Below are 18,490 nucleotides of genomic sequence, written 5' to 3' on the forward strand. Positions count from 1 at the left end.
GCAAGTACTCCTGGGCTAAAGGTAGGCAATCTCTGGTCTTCGTTTCTTCCATGCTGCCTGTGCAGCTCTTCCCAATTTCTTTCCCCAATTTGCTTTGCTTGGCTATTCATATCTTTCTCCTCTTGCTTGGCTGGCTTCCTACCCTCTTGCACTATCTCATTAATACAATGTAGATATTACTTCACACGCTAATACTATCACGGGTCTTGCTATCAAATCATCTTATTTTCCCAGTTATTCCCTGACTTCCTATTCCTTCCCGTTATCTCTCACTCTTCTTACCACTATTCCTTCTTCTCTTGCCATTTCTAAATACTATACTTTTTCTTCTTCTATCCCCTACTCTTTGGAAATCTCTTTCCCATTGTTATCTTAAATCCCATCTCAAAACTTTTATCCCTTCCTATTGTTTAATGCTGCTTCTAATGACCTGATGTCTCCCTTTTCTTCTTTCTTGTAACTCTAATAATTTGTTCTCCTGCAGGACCACCAGTGGTTGGTTTGTTTGGGTTTGGTTATTCTTACCCAGCACTTTGGATAAAAGACACTATATAGTAAAATGGGAAGACAATGTGAGACAGGCTACTGCTTAAAGCCCTTAAGATACCTGGGGAAATGAAAGCACTGGGAAGTTAGATCTCACCAGATCCTAATTTTAAAAAGAAAAAAAAATCCTGAAGTCCTCAGAACATCCCAAAAGATACTCAAAGGAGTCCCAAGCAGGATCTATCAGAGGATCAGCTTGAATAAAATCCCCAACTTAAGGATCTTCCTTGCAAGTCCATAAGTGGTGTTTATTTTTGGCCAGAAATACTCCATCCCATCATTATACTCTCCCCTCCACCCATATTAGTACAAGGAAGTCGAATACGACAAGCTTCATCTGTTCCACTGGCCTCTGAGCTTAGGGACAAAATGAATCGTGGTGACTAACCCTTCTTTAGGTCACATGCCAGCTCATTTCTAGATGTGTTTGCATCCAGACCCTCGCCAGCAATATCCTGCCTTCTAATTTAGGAGGCAGCTGATGACTGTCTTTTTTTTTTTTTTTGAGCATTCCACTTAACTCCCCCTCTGCTCCCCGCTACATTGGTAATTCAGCTCCATGCATTTGTTAAGACTGGGCTAAAATCCCTGTTTCCCAAAGAAACAAACTGTCATTCGTTGTGCTGATGTCTGCTATGTGATTAAGTGCAACTGAATGGGTTAAGGCTGGATTACCTCTGCAGCCAGCCCAACTCTATTTATTCCATTTAGATTCCACACCTCACTCCCGCATTAGCTGCACGTCTTTCCCCGACACCCAGCTCACGTTTTCCTGCCATTTAAAGTTCACTGTTGCACACGTCTTCCTACCCACTGCTTGGCTTCCCCCATTTCAGTCTGTATAACCTCCATTTTAATTTCTCCATTTACTCCCTATTTCCCATTCCCTTCTGTTTTGTTCAGATTATACTGTCCCTTCCAAATTAAATTCTCTTCTATACAGATAGTCATTCATCCCTTTCCAAAGGCTGATGATTTCATAGTGAAAATGTTGCATCAAGTGTGCCATATAATAATCTCCTGAATCTTGCATATGGTGCAGCAGAATAATAGGAGTTTGTACAGCGCCTAGCACGTTGCGACCCTGATCCTGACAGGAAACCTCTAAGTGTTACTGATTATATAAACATACTATATAAGAAAAAGTCAGATCTAGTGGGTTGCTAGCATTTTGTAGCATGCCTGGCTCTGTTTGGATCATCACACACTAAAGAAAGCCAGCCAAGTGTCCGATCAGCGTTACATACAAACAAAAAGGAATGCAAGTCTTCCCCCAACAGACATGGTTTTAATTTTCATGGAAAGGAGTGAATCCTTTTGATCCGGCATGTTGTCTTTATACACGAGTTGTGTGATCTTCCTTCTGCTTGGTCTGAACCCCATACTGAGAACTCTTTGTCTGTAAGCGCCATCCTGCCCTTTCTGAACAGAGCAGTAACTGGCAAATGGCTCTTGTATTACTCACGAGCGTGCTACTAGCCAAAGTAAAATATCCTGCAATCATTTCAGATCCTCTAGTTCAGCTACCGACTGAGCCAAGTGGCTAGTGGCCATTGGCACTGTCAGCCACATTCACGATCAACAACATTATACCGACGACAGATCCAAGCAGGCTGCATGCGAAAACAAAGAACCAAGCAAGATGAGTGCTTCTTGTCTATAATCTTGGGTGTTGGGGCTGGGAGGAGACAGCTTGAGCCGTGTACAATATATAGCCCAGAATTTCCCAAGCCACTCCCCTCTAACATTTACTGTCTCTGTTTTGGAGGCAGTTTGACTCTCTCCTTGTGTTAGAACCACTAGCTTTGTTGTTCAGAGTGATCAGATTTAAGCTCCTGATCATACTATACATGCAGTCATGGAAGGAGATCCTGTTACAATGCACTGAAGGTTCAAACCATGCCCATGCCTTTCACACTGCTCTTAAAATGAAGTGAGGTGTCCCATCGCGACGGCACAACAGAACTGTGCTTTACAACTGTTCCTGGGGACAGCTGTGATGTAACTGAGTCCACCACTAGGTCTGTATCTGTAGCGTAGGCAGGACATTCGTGGAGAAAGTTCCACAGCTGGGTATTCTTCATGCTTTCAGAACCACCTCTGTCATCGGCCTTTCTCTGTGAAAGCCAAGTAGGACCTCTTCCAAAAGCCAAGATCTTATTTTGATATCTTTGTTTACACCTATTGGCACTTCAGTCCACAAGTAAATCCACTGAAGCCAATGGGATGATTTGTGGGCTAGAACCTCTAGATTCAAGGCCATAGTGAGAAACACTTCTCCCCACCTATAAACTATAAAACATTTGAAATACAGATGGGCTGAGGCAATGATCTTGGTTGGCTACAGGTTTGGAGTTCAGGCTTAATGTTGAACCAGGTCGACGACTTGCAGTTCAAAAGCATCAAAAACACAGTGGGCTGTTCTTGCAAGATTTTGATTCCAAACAGTGGAAATTTCATAAGATCAGTAGCTTTTGCAAGCCCCACAATCTTAAATAATGAAAATTTCATGAGGTCAGCCCTTTCTTGTGAAATGTGTCTCATTCTCTGCCAACCTGTGTGACATCTGAAGTGGATCCAGAAGATAACTCACTTCTGGTTTTAGAGCAGAAGCTACAGTGGCTTTGGCTCAGGAGAGATCAGGGTTTCAAATCTGAAACACACATGCTTAACATTCGTGGTTCTGGTGGGGGCAGTTTCTCCAGTGTAAGAATTTTGACTGATATATGTAGTCTGACAGTGGTGACGGTGTCTGTCTTACTGCAAAGTAGTCTCAAAATGGAGCCTAATGCCAGAGGCAGTAAAACATTTCCCCTCCTGCTCACGTGCAGATTGATGGGGCTACTCATTCATTGGCTGGGTCACAAGTGAGGTTACTTGTGGCAACATGGCTCCCACCACTGGGAGCATTCAGAATGCTCATATTAATCAATTTTTACATTACGATTTATGTTTTACACTATGTAACTTCTTAAATGCTGCTGGGAGCAAGATGGATGCAGCTCTCTTAACAATCCACACATTTGTTTGATTTACTGCACTGGTCCAACGTGCTTCTTTTCACCTTGCAGGACCAATCTAGCATCTAGGAATCCGCTTGTAGGATACGATCGTGAATTAAATGTGCAGTTATCGTAAGAGGCCACACATTTTAATGTAAAATTGAAGAAACTGATTACAGTAATCCCTCTGGAAACAAGAATAATCACATGATAAGATAGCGCTAATGGGAATTTATCGTCGCCTATCACATGTGGAGCTTAGAACAAAGCAGTCGATTTCACAGTTATTATTGTCAATGAACATTCCAACCAAAAGCTTCTAGGGACTATAAATAGACGACAGGGGATTGTGGGTTCTCAGTCGCCAAATTTAAGCCAATTTGGTATGCTGCAAGTAGCTTAGACAGTGAAACTCACACACACCATTATTAAATATTACCCAAAACAACAACCTAATCTCCCTCTTTACAGCCTAATCTCTTGTCCCCTTTTCCCCATACCCACACACAGCACTCGGATAGATTCACCAGTACATTCTGGCTCCTTTGCATCACTAGAGCAGCCAAACAGAGCCAGAATTTATGAGTGTATCCAGCTTCTCTCTCTCTCTCTCTCTCTCTCTCTATTTTTTTTTTCAGATTTAGAATACAATCTTTGGATTTTTTTTTAAGTTACCTACAATATTTTCCATTTCAACCAAATAAGACTTGACTGAAATTAAAATTTTAAAAGGCACCTATGGGAACAAGGCATCCAAATCCCATATTTCAGTAACAACCTTTTGAATGGGAATTGGGCATCCCATTCCCTTAGGCAACCAGCACCGATTTTGCACCAAAACCCGGTAAGCAGATCTCTGCGACACATAAAACAACAACAGATAAATCATGAATTCCCCCTTCTCTTCAGACACAGACGCAGGCCTACAACATTTTTCCACCGCGGCCCCCATTTCATAGCTAGAGGCTTTGACTTTTGGGAAGAGAGGAAGGCTTTTTAAAAAGAGAAATAAAAGGAGACCATAATGGCTAGGTGGCAGGAGAACAAGGAGAAAGAGAGAGGCATCCTACACCAGTACCTGTGTGAGTCCTCTGATGAGCCTTTAAGTGGGAGCTCTTTGTATAAACCTTCCGGCACCCGTTAAACTGACAGCGATGAACCCTCTTCTTGTTTTCCGGGGATGCCTCGGCCCCTGCCCCTCCTTGCTCACCGTCATTCTGCCCGCTCTTTATCGTGCCTGCTGCTGCCACCGCTGCCACTCCCACCTTGACTGAGCTGAGCGATGCCTTCTTGGCCACCAATTTCAACGTCACCGTGCCGTCTACAGCGGAGAGAGTTTGTGGGGTTTTTACCAGATGGCGGCTGAGCTCAGGAGAGGAAGGGGGCGTTAATGAGGTCACTGCGTTGAGTTGGGCCTGGTTGACAGCGGCGTAACCCTCTACGGAAGAGCTGGTGGGCTGCAAGCTGAGGCACGTTGCAGACAGCAGTTTGTCTCGTGAGAGGATAAGGTCCATGTTGGTGCTTTTGTCGCATGTACTCGTCTCCACTGGCAACAGGATGGGGTCCAGCCGTCGGATACTGTCCTCTGAGCCTGGAGGAGAGGAGGTGTGAAGGAAACAGTCCAAATCCTCGCCAAAGTTCTCTGAGATCTTCCTTGGCTCCGTCTGAAGATAACGTTCCAACTCAAGGCATGTCTGCAGGGGGAACGGAGAGGGAGGGAAAGAAACCATCATTAGAAACCCATCTCAGCATTAAACCCAGCTGCGGCAGGAGGCTAGGCATGGTAATCTCTCTGTGTCCAGAACAGTTCAGAGATAACATTTATACACACCAAAGCGGTCATGCACAAAGAAACAAGATAAACCTACTCCTGCGGTACAGACCAGCTTTGGAACTACGTTGTCATGCAATGCATGTGATAAACTGCAGAGCCATAGGAAAAGTATCCAGTGTACTTTCTGATTGCCTCACCTGCACTCTGCCCACTAATCTGTCTCCACATGGAATTATTCTAACAAGCCAAAGCTCTGAGCAGCTTCAGGTAGCCATCAGTTTTTTAAAAAGTAACATTTCCAGAGAATTGTTTAATCTTTCTTCACACAAATGTGGGATTTCACCCCCAAAATTACCCCAATCCAAAGCACTGCTCAGCTAGGTCCCAGTCTGATCCTAAAAGTGGCACAGTTTTGAAGTCCACTCTCTTGAAACTCTGCAGGGCTAGAAGCAGGTGACTAGAAGAGAGGGATTCCCAATGGGACCCAACATTTGCTGTTCAACCCTGGAAGGTTCTGACACAATGGAAGATGTGACACGTAGGCACAGAAAAGCTACTTTGGGTCATTTTTAGAGATTTTTCTGGCTCCCTGTATAGTGGAGAACACCTGGCTTTTACTTAAACAAGCACACACATTACTTACAAAAAACTTGATTATGGTGGAGTTAAGGTGGCCACCGCACAAAACTTGCCATCACCTCTCTTTTACAAACTATGAGCATGGACATAATGCTGTGATGCAAAGGCTTTCTCACCCTGAGGTCGGGATGACCACCTGACTTAAAAGTGGCCAAATGAGGGCCAATAAAGCCTTTCAGCACATCACACCCTCGGGTATTCTTATTTTTATAGAAAATAGTTAGAAATAGTTTGGGAAGTTTTACAGAGTTTAATTAGTGCTATTTTTCAAACTCCTCTGCCTGAAAAGCCTGGCCATGTTCACATCTTGATTCTAAATCTACAAGAGTTGGCATGAGACAAATTATCTACCTAATTCATTTTTGAAACCTCTACAAATTATCCCTGAGAGAGCATATTCATATCATAGAATCATAGAAGATTAGTGTTGGAAGAGACCTCAGCAGGTCATCTAGGACAGCCCCCTGCTCAAAGCAGGACCAACACCAACTAAATCATCCCAGCCAGGGCTTTGTCAAGCCGGGCCTTAAAAACCTCTAAGGATTGGGATTCCACCACCTCCCTAGGTAACCCATTCCAGTGCTTCACCACTCTCCCAGTGAAATAGTGTTTCCTAATATCCAACCTAGACCTCCCACACTGCAACTTGAGACCATTGCTCCTTGTTCTATCATCTGCCACCAGCTGAGCTCCATCCGCTTTGGAACCCCCCTTCAGGTAGTTGAAGGCTGCTATCAAATCCCCCAAAAAGAAAAGGAGTACTTGTGGCACCTTAGAGACTAACAAATTTATTAAAGCATAAGCTTTCGTGAGCTACAGCTCACTTCATCGGATGCATCCGATGAAGTGAGCTGTAGCTCACGAAAGCTTATGCTCTAATAAATTTGTTAGTCTCTAAGGTGCCACAAGTACTCCTTTTCTTTTTGTGAATACAGACTAACACGGCTGCTACTCTGAAACCTATCAAATCCCCCTTCACTCTTCTCTTCTGCAGACTAAACAAGCCCAGTTACCTCAACCTCTCCTCATAAGTCATGTGCCCCAACCCCCTGATCATTTTCGTTGCCCTCTGCTGGACGCTCCAATTTGTCCACATCCTTTCTTACCATAGATGGTAAGGTTGGGTTATTAGGGTGAGATTTTTCAAAGGAGTCTATGGGAGTTGGATGCCCAATTAAATCTAAGCCTGTAAATCCAATACCTTTCAACACCTGGGCCAGAAACAAAAGCCTGAAACTATCCGAAACAGGAAGAGAGGTGAGAGACTTTTGGCTTCATGGTATAAAGGTCTCATCAGCAGGGGTATAAAGGGCTCCCACTGATAGTTCTGGGAAGTGTCTGAGTTACTTTTAACCCATCATGGATCTAGGAATGCGTATTGCCTATTTCACATGTAATTTTGTGAGAGAAATGTCATGGCTAGGGAAAGGAGGAAATATTTTGCAGGCCATTCATTTTTAATTTGTTTTTAAATGGTAGCTGTTTGAAACAGCTTAGAGGCCTGAAGTAGAGAGATGGACCCATGGGCATAGTGCAGGTAAGGCATTCAAACTGCATAACAAATAGTTAGTAACATAGTGCTGCAGTATATCACATGGATATCATTTACATAACTGTGTGTTTTGTGTTACCTCTCTGTGCACAGGGCTGGAGCCAGGAGCTCGGCAGATCAAATCTTAGTTTGTTCTGACCTCTATCCCCCTAGACTTTAACAAATCATTTCTCTCTCTGCCTCAGGTTTGCAGCCTATAAAATGGAGGTATTACATCCTTATCCACCACTTGGGGTGTTCTGAGTTACAGGGTTTGTAAAATCACTCTGAAGAATGAAGTGCTAAGCACTAATTTTCCCAGGTTTGAACATGGTGTGGTCCGCCACTAATAACAGAGGGCCAGGGTTTTCAGAAGTAACTAATGATTTTGGGTGCCCAACTTGAGACACGTCAGAGAGGCCAGGTGCTCAGTCCTTTCTGCAAATTGGGACCCTTGTGTCAAGCTGGGCACCCAAAACCTGAGATACCCCAGAATCACTAGTTGCTTTTGAAAGTCTTGGCCTTACTCTGTATTTTGTACTGGCTGTGTGCAGTAAGGATAGGGGAAGGTTTGAGCCTGTACCTAACACCTAGCCCATCGGGGCTTTGGCACAAGGCAGAGCTTCCATTTTTTAAAATGTGGGTTTGTAGCTCTCATTATTATTTATTTGTATTCTCATAGTGCCTATGAGCCTAGTCATGAACAAGAACCCCCTGGTGCTGGGTGCTGGCCAAAACAGTTTAGAGTCTAATCGTTCAAAATAACACCTTCCAAAGGAAATCTAATTCAATGCTGTCTTTACAGCCCTGTCTATATTGGGCAAGGTTTATAACAAAATATTCCAACTGGTTTTGGCACCAACAGGAACCTTGCATAATGAGGCTCTTGCAGCTGGATATGTTTCTAGTCAACATCCCCATTTAGCTGAACCTGCCTTGAAGAAAGTCTAACAAAAAATGATGATAAAAAGGAGACTGCCCTCCAGAGCCTTGCTCACTGTCAGGCTTCCACCAGTAGCCCTGACAGGAATTGCTCTGTAATTATGCCTAGTGTACGTACAATCACTGAATCTGCAAATAAACAAAAATGCTGAGCCAGACACTCGGCTGACCCCAATCAGTGTAATTCCACTGCAGTCAATGGATGTGTACTAATCTACATGAGCCCAAGGATCTGGCCCCAATGCTGTCCTCTCACTGGGATGCTGACTCTAGTGACTGTTCAGATAGCAATCTTGTCAATTGTTTCATTGCTGACTGCAGAGGGGCCTGGCTAATCATATGTGGAGCTTGAGTCGTGCACACACCATGTCTCTGAGCCGAGTCCTTGACCCTGAGTAAACGTTTGATCCCATAGGTTTGCTCCAAAAAGAGCACATGCCCTTTTCACAGAGATGAGTGTACTTCTATTGACTTTGGTTGCCACCTGGTATGATGGTAAGGGGGAATGGTCAAAAGAAGAGGATAAAGCACAGTTATTCATAAAGCTCTCTCAGGCCTGGTCTATAGGAATTAGCACCAATCTGAGCAACTATTGCAGCTGGACCCATATAAATCATTTCATGCACCCATGCAAATCATTGCACCCATACAAAGGCTTTCCTTGTCTAACTGGTACAGATACCTTGGCTGCTGAAACTGGGGCGAATTCCCTGTGTAGACACAGGCTATTTCTACATGTCTATTTATCTGCTTACATGGCCTGCATTACACTAGTATGTGAGTGCCTCACAATCTTTTAATGTATTTATCCTCACAACTATCCTCTTCTTTAGGGAAGCACTATTATCCCTATTTATCACATGGGCATCTGAGACACTGAGACCCCAAATGACTTGTCCAAAGTCACACCTAGGAGTCTCTGATGCAGCAGCAAATTGAACACAAATCTCCCAGGTCCCAGGCTACTGCTCTCACCTCAGAGCACCTGTCTCTGGAGATATTGGAAGGGTAGCTCCTGGCATACACTGGAGGTCTCTGTTTTTATTGCCACTGGGGGTGCTACATTCCACAAGGAACTGAAGAGACTGCAACCAGCAGCTGATCCCTTTATTTTTCAGTTAGCATTTGAAGTACAGTGGCCAAGAAGTGCTGAAACCAGGCCCTCAGGTTTGATGATTTGCAAAATCCAAGAATAATGTTATGAAAGCTAATCGGGTACAAGACAGATGCTAAGAACCTGAGACTTCTGTCATCTCTCTGTGATGTGTGGCTCTGCTGACGGTCCTGTTTCAGGAGTCCAGAAATTGCTTATTTGTCTTCTCCCTCCCCGCCCCCCTTCAGTTAGTTTCTTTGTAAGGGTTCCCATTTCCTGCTGCACAATGCAAATCAGCCCTTGGAACATCCGCCCATTTCATCCTCTGAGGTTTCTCTGCTTGTAGCGCAGAAGAGGAAGCTTGAAACTCCTGGAGTCAGCATTAAACACTTGGGCAAGTTGTAACAGCGTCACATGTTGCTGTTGCCTAACTTCCCTGGCTACATGTGATTGTCGGAGATGCTTTTTGCTGCAGCCTTCCCCTTTTAAATGAATGCTTAGGATTTCTTTTGACGGAAAGGCCCAGTCTGGGGACATTCACTTACTCTTCCCCTCCCACTCACTGAAAAATCATACAAGCAACAGCAGAAATGTGCACTACTAATGAGAGAGCATTGATCAGCTGCAAGATGAACAACTGTTTCTTGAACCAGTTACAGATCCCATGGATATTGCTGTTGAGGGCACCAGTAACAATTTTATAAGCCTGTCATTCACAGTCCTACTCTGCCACTTCTCTCAGCAAATGGAAACCTGAGGCAGCAAGGATCACAATTAGAATCTGCGGCACTGGACCACAAAAGCTACTGTCCCTGGGCTACTCGTGCATTTGCTAGACAACAAGAAGGCAGGACACCTTCAGAAAAGAGGAAGCCTGTTTTCTATTTAAACTAGGATCCCGGAACTGCAGGCAATGGATCCAACTTGGGATCCCAAATCTCTCCAGATGCATAACAGGTAGTGGGGGCAGATTTTCAAAAGGCACACATTGGAGTCAGGCACCCAGCTCCCTTTGACTTTGAATGAGGTGGGCTCCTTTGAAAATCTTCCCCCCTTAGGGGAAAAAAAAGAAACAAGTTTGTCAGTAGCCCTGCTGCTTGTTTCATTTTGTCTTTCTCTTCCAGCTACCCACTGTCTCTTGGGAGAGACCCAGAGATTCAGGGGTTAATAAATAAAAAGCTCTGGAGAGAGAGACGGAGCATAATCCTAGGTTCCAGCAAAGAGACACCGACAGAGACATAAGGCCATTAAATCCAATGACAGTGACATGAAATTTCAATTGTGCTGACATTGGAAAGGCTGTATCCTCTCTTTTCAATTCCCACAAAGGGAACAGATTTCAGAATAGCAGCCGTGTTAGTCTGTATTCGCAAAAAGAAAAGGAGTACTTGTGGCACCTTAGAGACGAACAAATTTGTTAGTCTCTAAGGTGCCACAAGTACTCCTTTTCTTTTAGAGCGAACAGAGAGGCACTGTCCCTTTAAGGCAGGACCACCCCCACCATGACAACAATAGTGGTCCTGACAGTTTTTCAGCTTCACCACTAATTTTCCATAAAGAGCAGTTTCTCGGCGAGCCCTTTTCAGGCAAGGCCTGACGCTTCAGAAACCTGTAATTATTCTTGGCTCCCCACCCCCTGCCGTCTTTGCACCTGTGTCAGTTCAAGACACCAGCTGGTCATGTCTTGCCTTCTGCCTCTGAAATCCAAAACCAGCCAAAGGAGCCCATCTCCCCACAGAGGGAAAGAAAACAACCACAAGAAAAAGAAACAATATGATGGGCAGGAAAGGGGGGAACCCAACTCCAACCCTCATCCCTCCACCAAGGCAATAGGGAAAAAAACACAGCCAAGAAAGGCCTCCATCTAATCAGCATTAGAGACAAAGCCGTTAACAAAAAGGAAGGGGTCTGACAAGAGAGAACTCCAGCACCCTCCTTCCTGTATCCCCAACCACAGTCCTACTTGCTGTTGCCTTTGCTAAGAGCTGGCACTTTCGTGCAGGAAGAAAGTTTCTTTACCCCACACGCCCTTTTCTGCTCATGCTGAATACCTTATCTGACTTTCCTCTCTACCCCAAGTCACTGGAAGAGTCAGGGCTCTGGCTGCTGAGCTCGCTTGTCGTATTGTTAAACAACGAGCCACTTTCCTTCACCCTCCCCCCCAATGCATTGTTATTGTTCTTAATTGCTAGGCTCATGAAGTCCAGCCTCTGCCTTCAGCCCTGACCTGGAGGAACACAGTGGGACCGTCCAAGGGACTGAAGGGAGTCAGATGCCGAGCTCTGATCCTATTGACCGGTTCTCGAGGTAAGAGGGTACCTCTGTCTCCATGCCCACTGAGTCCTTGGCTGCCCTGCCAGCAAGTGCACCCGTTACTGTCATTTTCGTGGTGGTGGCTGGTGTGATGTTGACCCTCCATTGAGAATTGGACTGACTACCATACTCGTCTTCTGAAGAGCCATCAGAGGGCGACTTTCATTCACTATCAAGCTGGGCTGATTTTGAACCTTGGTTGGACAGGATATAGGTCATAGTTGGGCAAATTACAGCCCGTGGCCACATCCAGCCTGTGGGACCCTCCTGCCCAGCCTCTGAGCTCCTGTCCCAGGAGGATGTCCCCCGGCTCCTCCCCCGCAGCCTCAGCTCACTGCGCCACTGGTGCAATGCTCTGGGCAACGGGGCTGCGAGCTCCTGGGGCAGCTGCAGAGCCCGGCCTGACCCGATGCTCTGTGCTGCACGGTGCATGGCTGGCTCCAGCCAGGCGGCGTGGCTGTAGTGCTACGAGCTACCAGCGCTCCAGGCAGCACGGTGGGAGCAGGGGGGTTGGATAGAGGGCAGAGGAGTTCGGAGGGGGGGTCAGGGGGCGTGGATAGGGGTCGGGGCAGTCAGAGGGTGGAGAACGGGGTGGCTGAATGGGGCAGGGGTCCCAGGAGGGCAGTCAGGAAGGAGGGGGGGTTGGATGGGGCGGCGGGGGCAGTCAGGGGCAAGGGTTCCAGGGGCGGTCAGGGAGAAGGGGTGGTTGGATGGTGTAGAGGTCCCGGAGAAGCAGTCAGAAATGAGAGGAGGGGTTGGATGGGGCGGCAGGGGGCAGTCAGGGGTGGTGGTTCCGGGGGCGGTCAGGGGACAGGGAGCGGGGCAGGGGGGTGGATGTGGCAGGGGTCCCGGGGGAGCCATCAGTGAACAGGGAGGTTGGATGGGAGGTGAGAAGTGGGGGTGGGGAAGATAGGAGGCAGGGGCTGGGTGACGCCTGGCTGTTTGGGGAGGCACAGCCTCCCCTAACTGGCCCTCCATACAATTTGGGACTTGGTCCTGCTTTGAGCAGGGGGTTGGACTAGATGACCTTCTGGGGTCCCTTCCAACCCTGATATTCTATGATTCTATGATTCTATGAATTTCCGAAACCCAATGCGGCCCTCAGGCCAAAAAGTTTGCCCATCCCTAATATAGGTGAAGTGTCCTCTCTTTGATGGCCAATCCCTTAGGACAAGCAGACTGTCTCTAAATGGCAAGAGTATGCTTTGATGGGGCAGAGGGGAATTCAGGTCCTGAATGAATAATTCAGTCCATAATCAAGGCCCATTGAGAGGTTTGTCTGGTGTACTTCAGGTTTCTGAAGTGCAGGAAGTCTACTGGACCTCAGCAGCCAACATCAGCAAGCATCTGTATGATTTACAGCAATAAAGACTCTGAAGATTCCCACTCAAAGAGGAAAATAGCTCACATCAGGTATGCAATACGAACAAACAGAGACCAGTGGTTGCCATCAGAGTGATTTTTCAGGCTCAAGATAAAAAGTGACCCAAGGCTTCAATCCACCTGCCCCAATGAACAAGGGATCATTTTCTTTGCACCTTGCTTCACAGTTCAGCCAGCTCAAAGTAAGGATGATTTATGGGTGACAAATAGGATGTGATTATACTAGGCTCCATACTCACGCAAGGAGCTGGCTAACGGAGGACAGCAATCTCGCGTGTGACCATTTCCTAAAATACCTCAGCCCGATTTCTCCATTGAAATACAATTGCAAGAGAAGTGGTTTCTGAACATCACATGCTAGGAACCCTCACGAAACAGAACCCTGCCTGCCCTCACATAGATGCCTACCAGTGCCAATTGGTTTCTTAAATTACAACCTATCCTAAAATACTGTGTGGTCTATATAGCACCCAAGTGAATGCAGATGTTGCATACTTTGGTATTCCATTTAAACATGTAGGGTTAGATCCTCAGATGGTGTAAACCTATGCAGCTCCAGTTACTTCACTATACCATTTTACACCAGCAGAGGATCTGGCCTGTATTTTGTGATTCTACCTAAAGATGCTGTATTAGCACTGATCCAATATCAATCCAGAAACATATGCTGTCTAGTTTATGTAGTGCCTTACCTCTGGCTCTCGTTCAATACAGAACAATTATTATTTATTGAAACGCATCAGTATACTCTGCCCTGTACAGCACAAAGCCAGAAAAGCCCTGGTGCTTGTCTCTGAGTTGGAACTTACATGAGATATTATGGGTGCCATTTTCACGAGTGCTCCATGCCGGCCTAACTCTGCTCCTGTTGAAGTTAAAGGGACTTTCACCCCTGACATCAATGGGAACAGAGTAAGGTAAACTCAGAACACTGTCAAATCCCACCCTATTGCCCCAATAGCAATATACAGGCTTGTCTACATGGGCAATTATTCCAGAAGAGCTATTCTTGATTGTGGACATCTTTATTCCATAATAAGAGCAACCACACCTGGAGTTAAATTATGAATAGTTGGACCACTTTAAGTTCACACCCTATATTACTCCGGATTAACTTTCCATGTGTAGACACAACCTCCGTGACAACAGCGTATATCTCAGATAACACCAGTGAAGGCAATGGAGTTTCTCCACATTTACAGCTGGGTAACACATTAGAATTTGGCCCATATGTCTGAGCCCTCAAAGAAACAAGTTCAGTTCAGAAGCATCTAGCTTCTCTGTGGAATCTTCATAATACTTAAAAATGTCTGAGTTGTTTTGGGAGTGGGAGCCGCAAGGGAGATGGGGTGGGTAAAGGTCAGTACTGGGTTAACAAAAGCCCAAATACCTACAAGGAATTTAGGACAGAAACTCAATAAGGGACCTACTCGCTCTGTTCAGCTGATTCTTCTGTTTTATCGATACTGATATTTTATTACATCTTGATTTTGAATTTTTCTAGCAGACCATAGGCAGTTCTCTTATCTGGAATGTGCTAGTTACTTTTAAGTGCCATTTTACTGCACATATAATGGGACATCAAGCACTGAACCTGGAAGTTTTCCAAAACCTAATTAATAAATTTGGTGCTTGGATTAGCCTGTGACAGAAAATGAAAATGTTGAACGTGCTGTATCTGCAGGTCTGAACTTCAGACTCAGTTTACACTATTTACAAGGATTCTTCCTGTAGGGGAGTTTATTAGAGCACCTGCTCTAGTTAAGGTCAATTTCCCCTTCTAATTTCCGTTTTCCAGTTGCATGTAAAAAAGGCCTCATCTATAAACTACTGCACAAGTCTCATGATTGCAAAAGAAAGCCTGCAGAACGTGAAAGCCGAGACATCTGCCTGAATCTGCAGACAGCCTGAAACAATAATTCGGAGACCTGTAAAATCCCCGCCACCACCCCTGCAGTCTGATCACAAAAGTGCCCACATACACTAGTTCACTGCTGATCAGATTGGCAGTAGCATCGAGCTAATGTAGCTCTCTCATTTTGGGCCACAACGGCGGATATTGGAATGGAGTACAGTGGGGCAGCTAGTGGGTGGCGTGGGGGATGAGGAATTCTAGGCAAAGCCCCCATCCCCAAAACGCAAACTCTCCCTCTGCCGCTGTCCAAAAGAGGGAGTTAAAAAGATGCATCTCCTCCCTATTACCAAAAGGCGTAACCACCTCCTGAATAATATAAGCCAACACCGGCTATCATGACTTCCTGGGTTCCAAAAACCATCATCTGTCCCTCACCCAGATGCCAAAACCTCAAATGTTTCTTCTTGGCAGCTCCTATAATGCAGTTGTTAATTATCAATGCAAAAATCTGCAGCCCATTGAAAGCGTAACATTTGAGAGGGCATAAAATAAATTGAATTTAATATTTTTAAGGTCAGGCTTGACAAAGCCCTGGCTGGGATGATTTAGATGGGGATTCGTCCTGCTTTGAGCAGGGGGTTGTACTAGATGACCTCCTGAGGTCCCTTCCAACCCTGATATTCTATGATCAAAATAAGCTACCCACAGTGAATGACACTGATTGGATTGGATTGGGCTAGATGGCAACAAAGTGGGGGAGGAAAGGCAGTGCCGGATAATTCTGTGATCTCTGCTGCATCGGTTAGATCTAATGTGTCACTCAGGATACAGGGTTTATTGCTCACAATAAATTCCTTTTGTGCTGAAAATTTTCCCTGCATGGTCTCCAGCCCAAAGGCGAACTTTCAAGGAAATATGTTTGGCAAAAATAGCCACTGTGTAATTCAACTGCAAAAACACATTTTTTACTGATCTGTTCCCATCACAATTAAAATGCTATACTTTCCCCAGGTGTTGCAAACAGAATTTTTGGCATCTATGAGAACATAAAGAGGCTGAAACCAGAAACTTCAAACTTGGCTTGTTTTGTAGATCTCCTTGACGCTTAAGGCAGTCAAGATAAATTTTAATAAAACCAGTTCTGCAGCTTTAATTAATGCACAGAGAGTCACCATTTTACACATTCACAATACAGTTTTTCTGTTTTTTCTGGTGACATAATTTCAGGATGTAGCCAAGGATATCCGAGATTCCAAGGATCCTAATGAACTCAAAGGACCAGATATTCTGCTGCCATAAATTGGCAAAGTTCCACTGATTTCAATGGAGCTACACCAATTTATACCAGGGGAGAATCTGGCCAATGAGTCCTAAACCCAGGATGCTCCAAGTGTCTCAATTAGAAACCAGTCAGAACCTAGATCCTACCAAATGCAGGCCATCCCAAATCAAGCCATATCAAAACCTGGTCATTGAGTTAACAATCTAACAAACCTTGTTCCAAATGGCTACGCTAGTTTTGCTCATTAAAATATATATAACATTTGGGGTGTGACCAAGCTTAGAAGATGCTTTGGTTAAGGATGGCTGAATTCCAAAGGTATCTGGATAAACATCTTTGGATTAAAGAAATGGACAGACTCTAAACAGAATAGAAAAGGAGTATTTGTGGCACCTTAGAGACTAACAAATTTATTTGAGCATAAGCTTTCGTGAGCTACAGCTCACTTCATTGAATGCAAGTGAGCTGTAGCTCACGAAAGCGTATGCACAAATAAATTTGTTAGTCTCTAAGGTGCCACAAGTACTCCTTTTCTTTTTGCGGATACAGACTAACACGGCTGCTACTCTGTAAACAGAATAGCCAAGGGCATTTTTGTTGATTTTTTTTTTTAAGAAACCAAGAAAAATTCCATGCAAAACCAACCATGCAAAAAACAAACAAACAAAAAATACCAGTAATGTTAGTATAAAAAGCATTCAGAAGTAAAGAACTTCCAAAAGTTACACCTGAGCATTCAACCTTAATGCTATCCTTCTGCATAAGCCAGGAAAACCATCAAATAGCAGCATAGAAATATAAAATACAAACAAGAGCATCCTACACAAACTTACATACTAGCATGACTGGGTAATACAGATTGCAGGTAGCTAGATAAGGATAATATAAGAGAAAGGAAATACAGTGTTAGACTTTTTATGAAGAGTCCTCTTATTTGTGTAACAAACCAGAATGGTTCGGAGTCAGTGGAAGACATGGCCTTAAGCTGCAAAGTTAGGCCTAGCTGCAAACTTTCATCTACATTTGTTAATTTTTAGATTTCAGTGTTGTTTCCTGTTTGGGTCCATCTCTTGTTTAGAATTATAAATAGTCAGAAGAGACAGTTAGCTTCTAACAATTGCTCAATCCAGCTCCCACTGTACTCAATGGCTCAGGTTGCCAGAGCTCCCAGGGAGCACAGTAAAAATGCCATAAGAAGTGGATTAAATAAAAACAGTGCTGATGGCTGAGAGCTTTAGAAAGTAGAGCCGTATTCCAGGTCCTGATCCCCCAATAGGGTTTACCCACATGGTGGCAGTGGGGCAAGAACCCATGCTGGTGGATAGCTCTGGACAGGCTCACAGACTCAGAATGTACTATTTAGAGCTAGTTAATTAACATCCATGAGTAACTTAAATTTCCTCCCCATCAACTGACATACATATGCGAATTAAGATTTCACTCTGTACTGTATTCAAAATTGCGAATAGTCACACTCAAACCATAAACTAAAAACTCAAGAAGATGTTTGATGCATAAACTCAAAATAGGAGGTGTAACTAAAGTAAGTTATTAATATGAATTATTTCCTCTGCTCTAGTTTTAAGGTGTATCAACAAGGAGCAGCATTAAGTTGAAATTCCTAACCCAAAGGTTTGATTTCTCAATCTTAACTTTGGGTTAACAGGAGCCGGAGACCAATTAGGCTACTGGGTGGCACCTGGACGGGTGTCGGGCACAACTGGTGATCAAACCCAGCTGAGGCTTCAGGAAGGCAGGAGCAGAGGGCAGTGGAAAGAAAGGGAAGGGAGGAGTCCCAGGGGAAAGGTAACTAAAGGCTGACAGAAGTCTGAAACTAGGAGCAGTGAAGCCTGGGGCTAGAGGTGGACTGTCCTGAGCCACTGGACTGAAGTTTGAGGGGCTGCAGAGGGAGAGAGAAGAACTTTACAGTCCCTTTCCGGGCACTAGAAAATGGAGCTGTCTGGAAGACACAGAATGGAGTAAGCGCCTCTGGCTGATCGTGCTGCAACGGTAGGAACTGGACCTCTGAGGAGTACCCTGGAAGATTCTGCTTCTTACGAAGCACCCAAGAAGGGACTGAGTGGAAAGGCCTAGGGAAAGACGAATGGTAGGAAGGAGTCCAGAGAGGCA

The 18,490-nt window shown here is 44.8% G+C and overlaps 1 protein-coding gene across 2 annotated transcripts in view; it reads right to left on the reverse strand.

Moving 5' to 3' along the window:
- The window catches only part of KLF7 (Kruppel like factor 7), a 71,136-nt gene that overhangs the window by 20,794 nt on the left and 31,852 nt on the right, over nucleotides 1–18,490 (reverse strand). Inside the window, exon 2 of one of the 2 annotated variants that reach the window (XM_038422429.2) lies at nucleotides 4,627–5,242. In XM_038422429.2, the coding sequence (XP_038278357.1) occupies nucleotides 4,627–5,242 (616 nt within the window). The remainder of the gene's footprint in view (nucleotides 1–4,626; nucleotides 5,243–18,490) is intronic. The other variant, XM_038422430.2, reaches the window with a different exon arrangement.

This window comes from Dermochelys coriacea, chromosome 11 (assembly GCF_009764565.3).
Source record: "Dermochelys coriacea isolate rDerCor1 chromosome 11, rDerCor1.pri.v4, whole genome shotgun sequence".
In the NCBI taxonomy this organism is placed as follows: Eukaryota; Metazoa; Chordata; order Testudines; family Dermochelyidae; genus Dermochelys; species Dermochelys coriacea.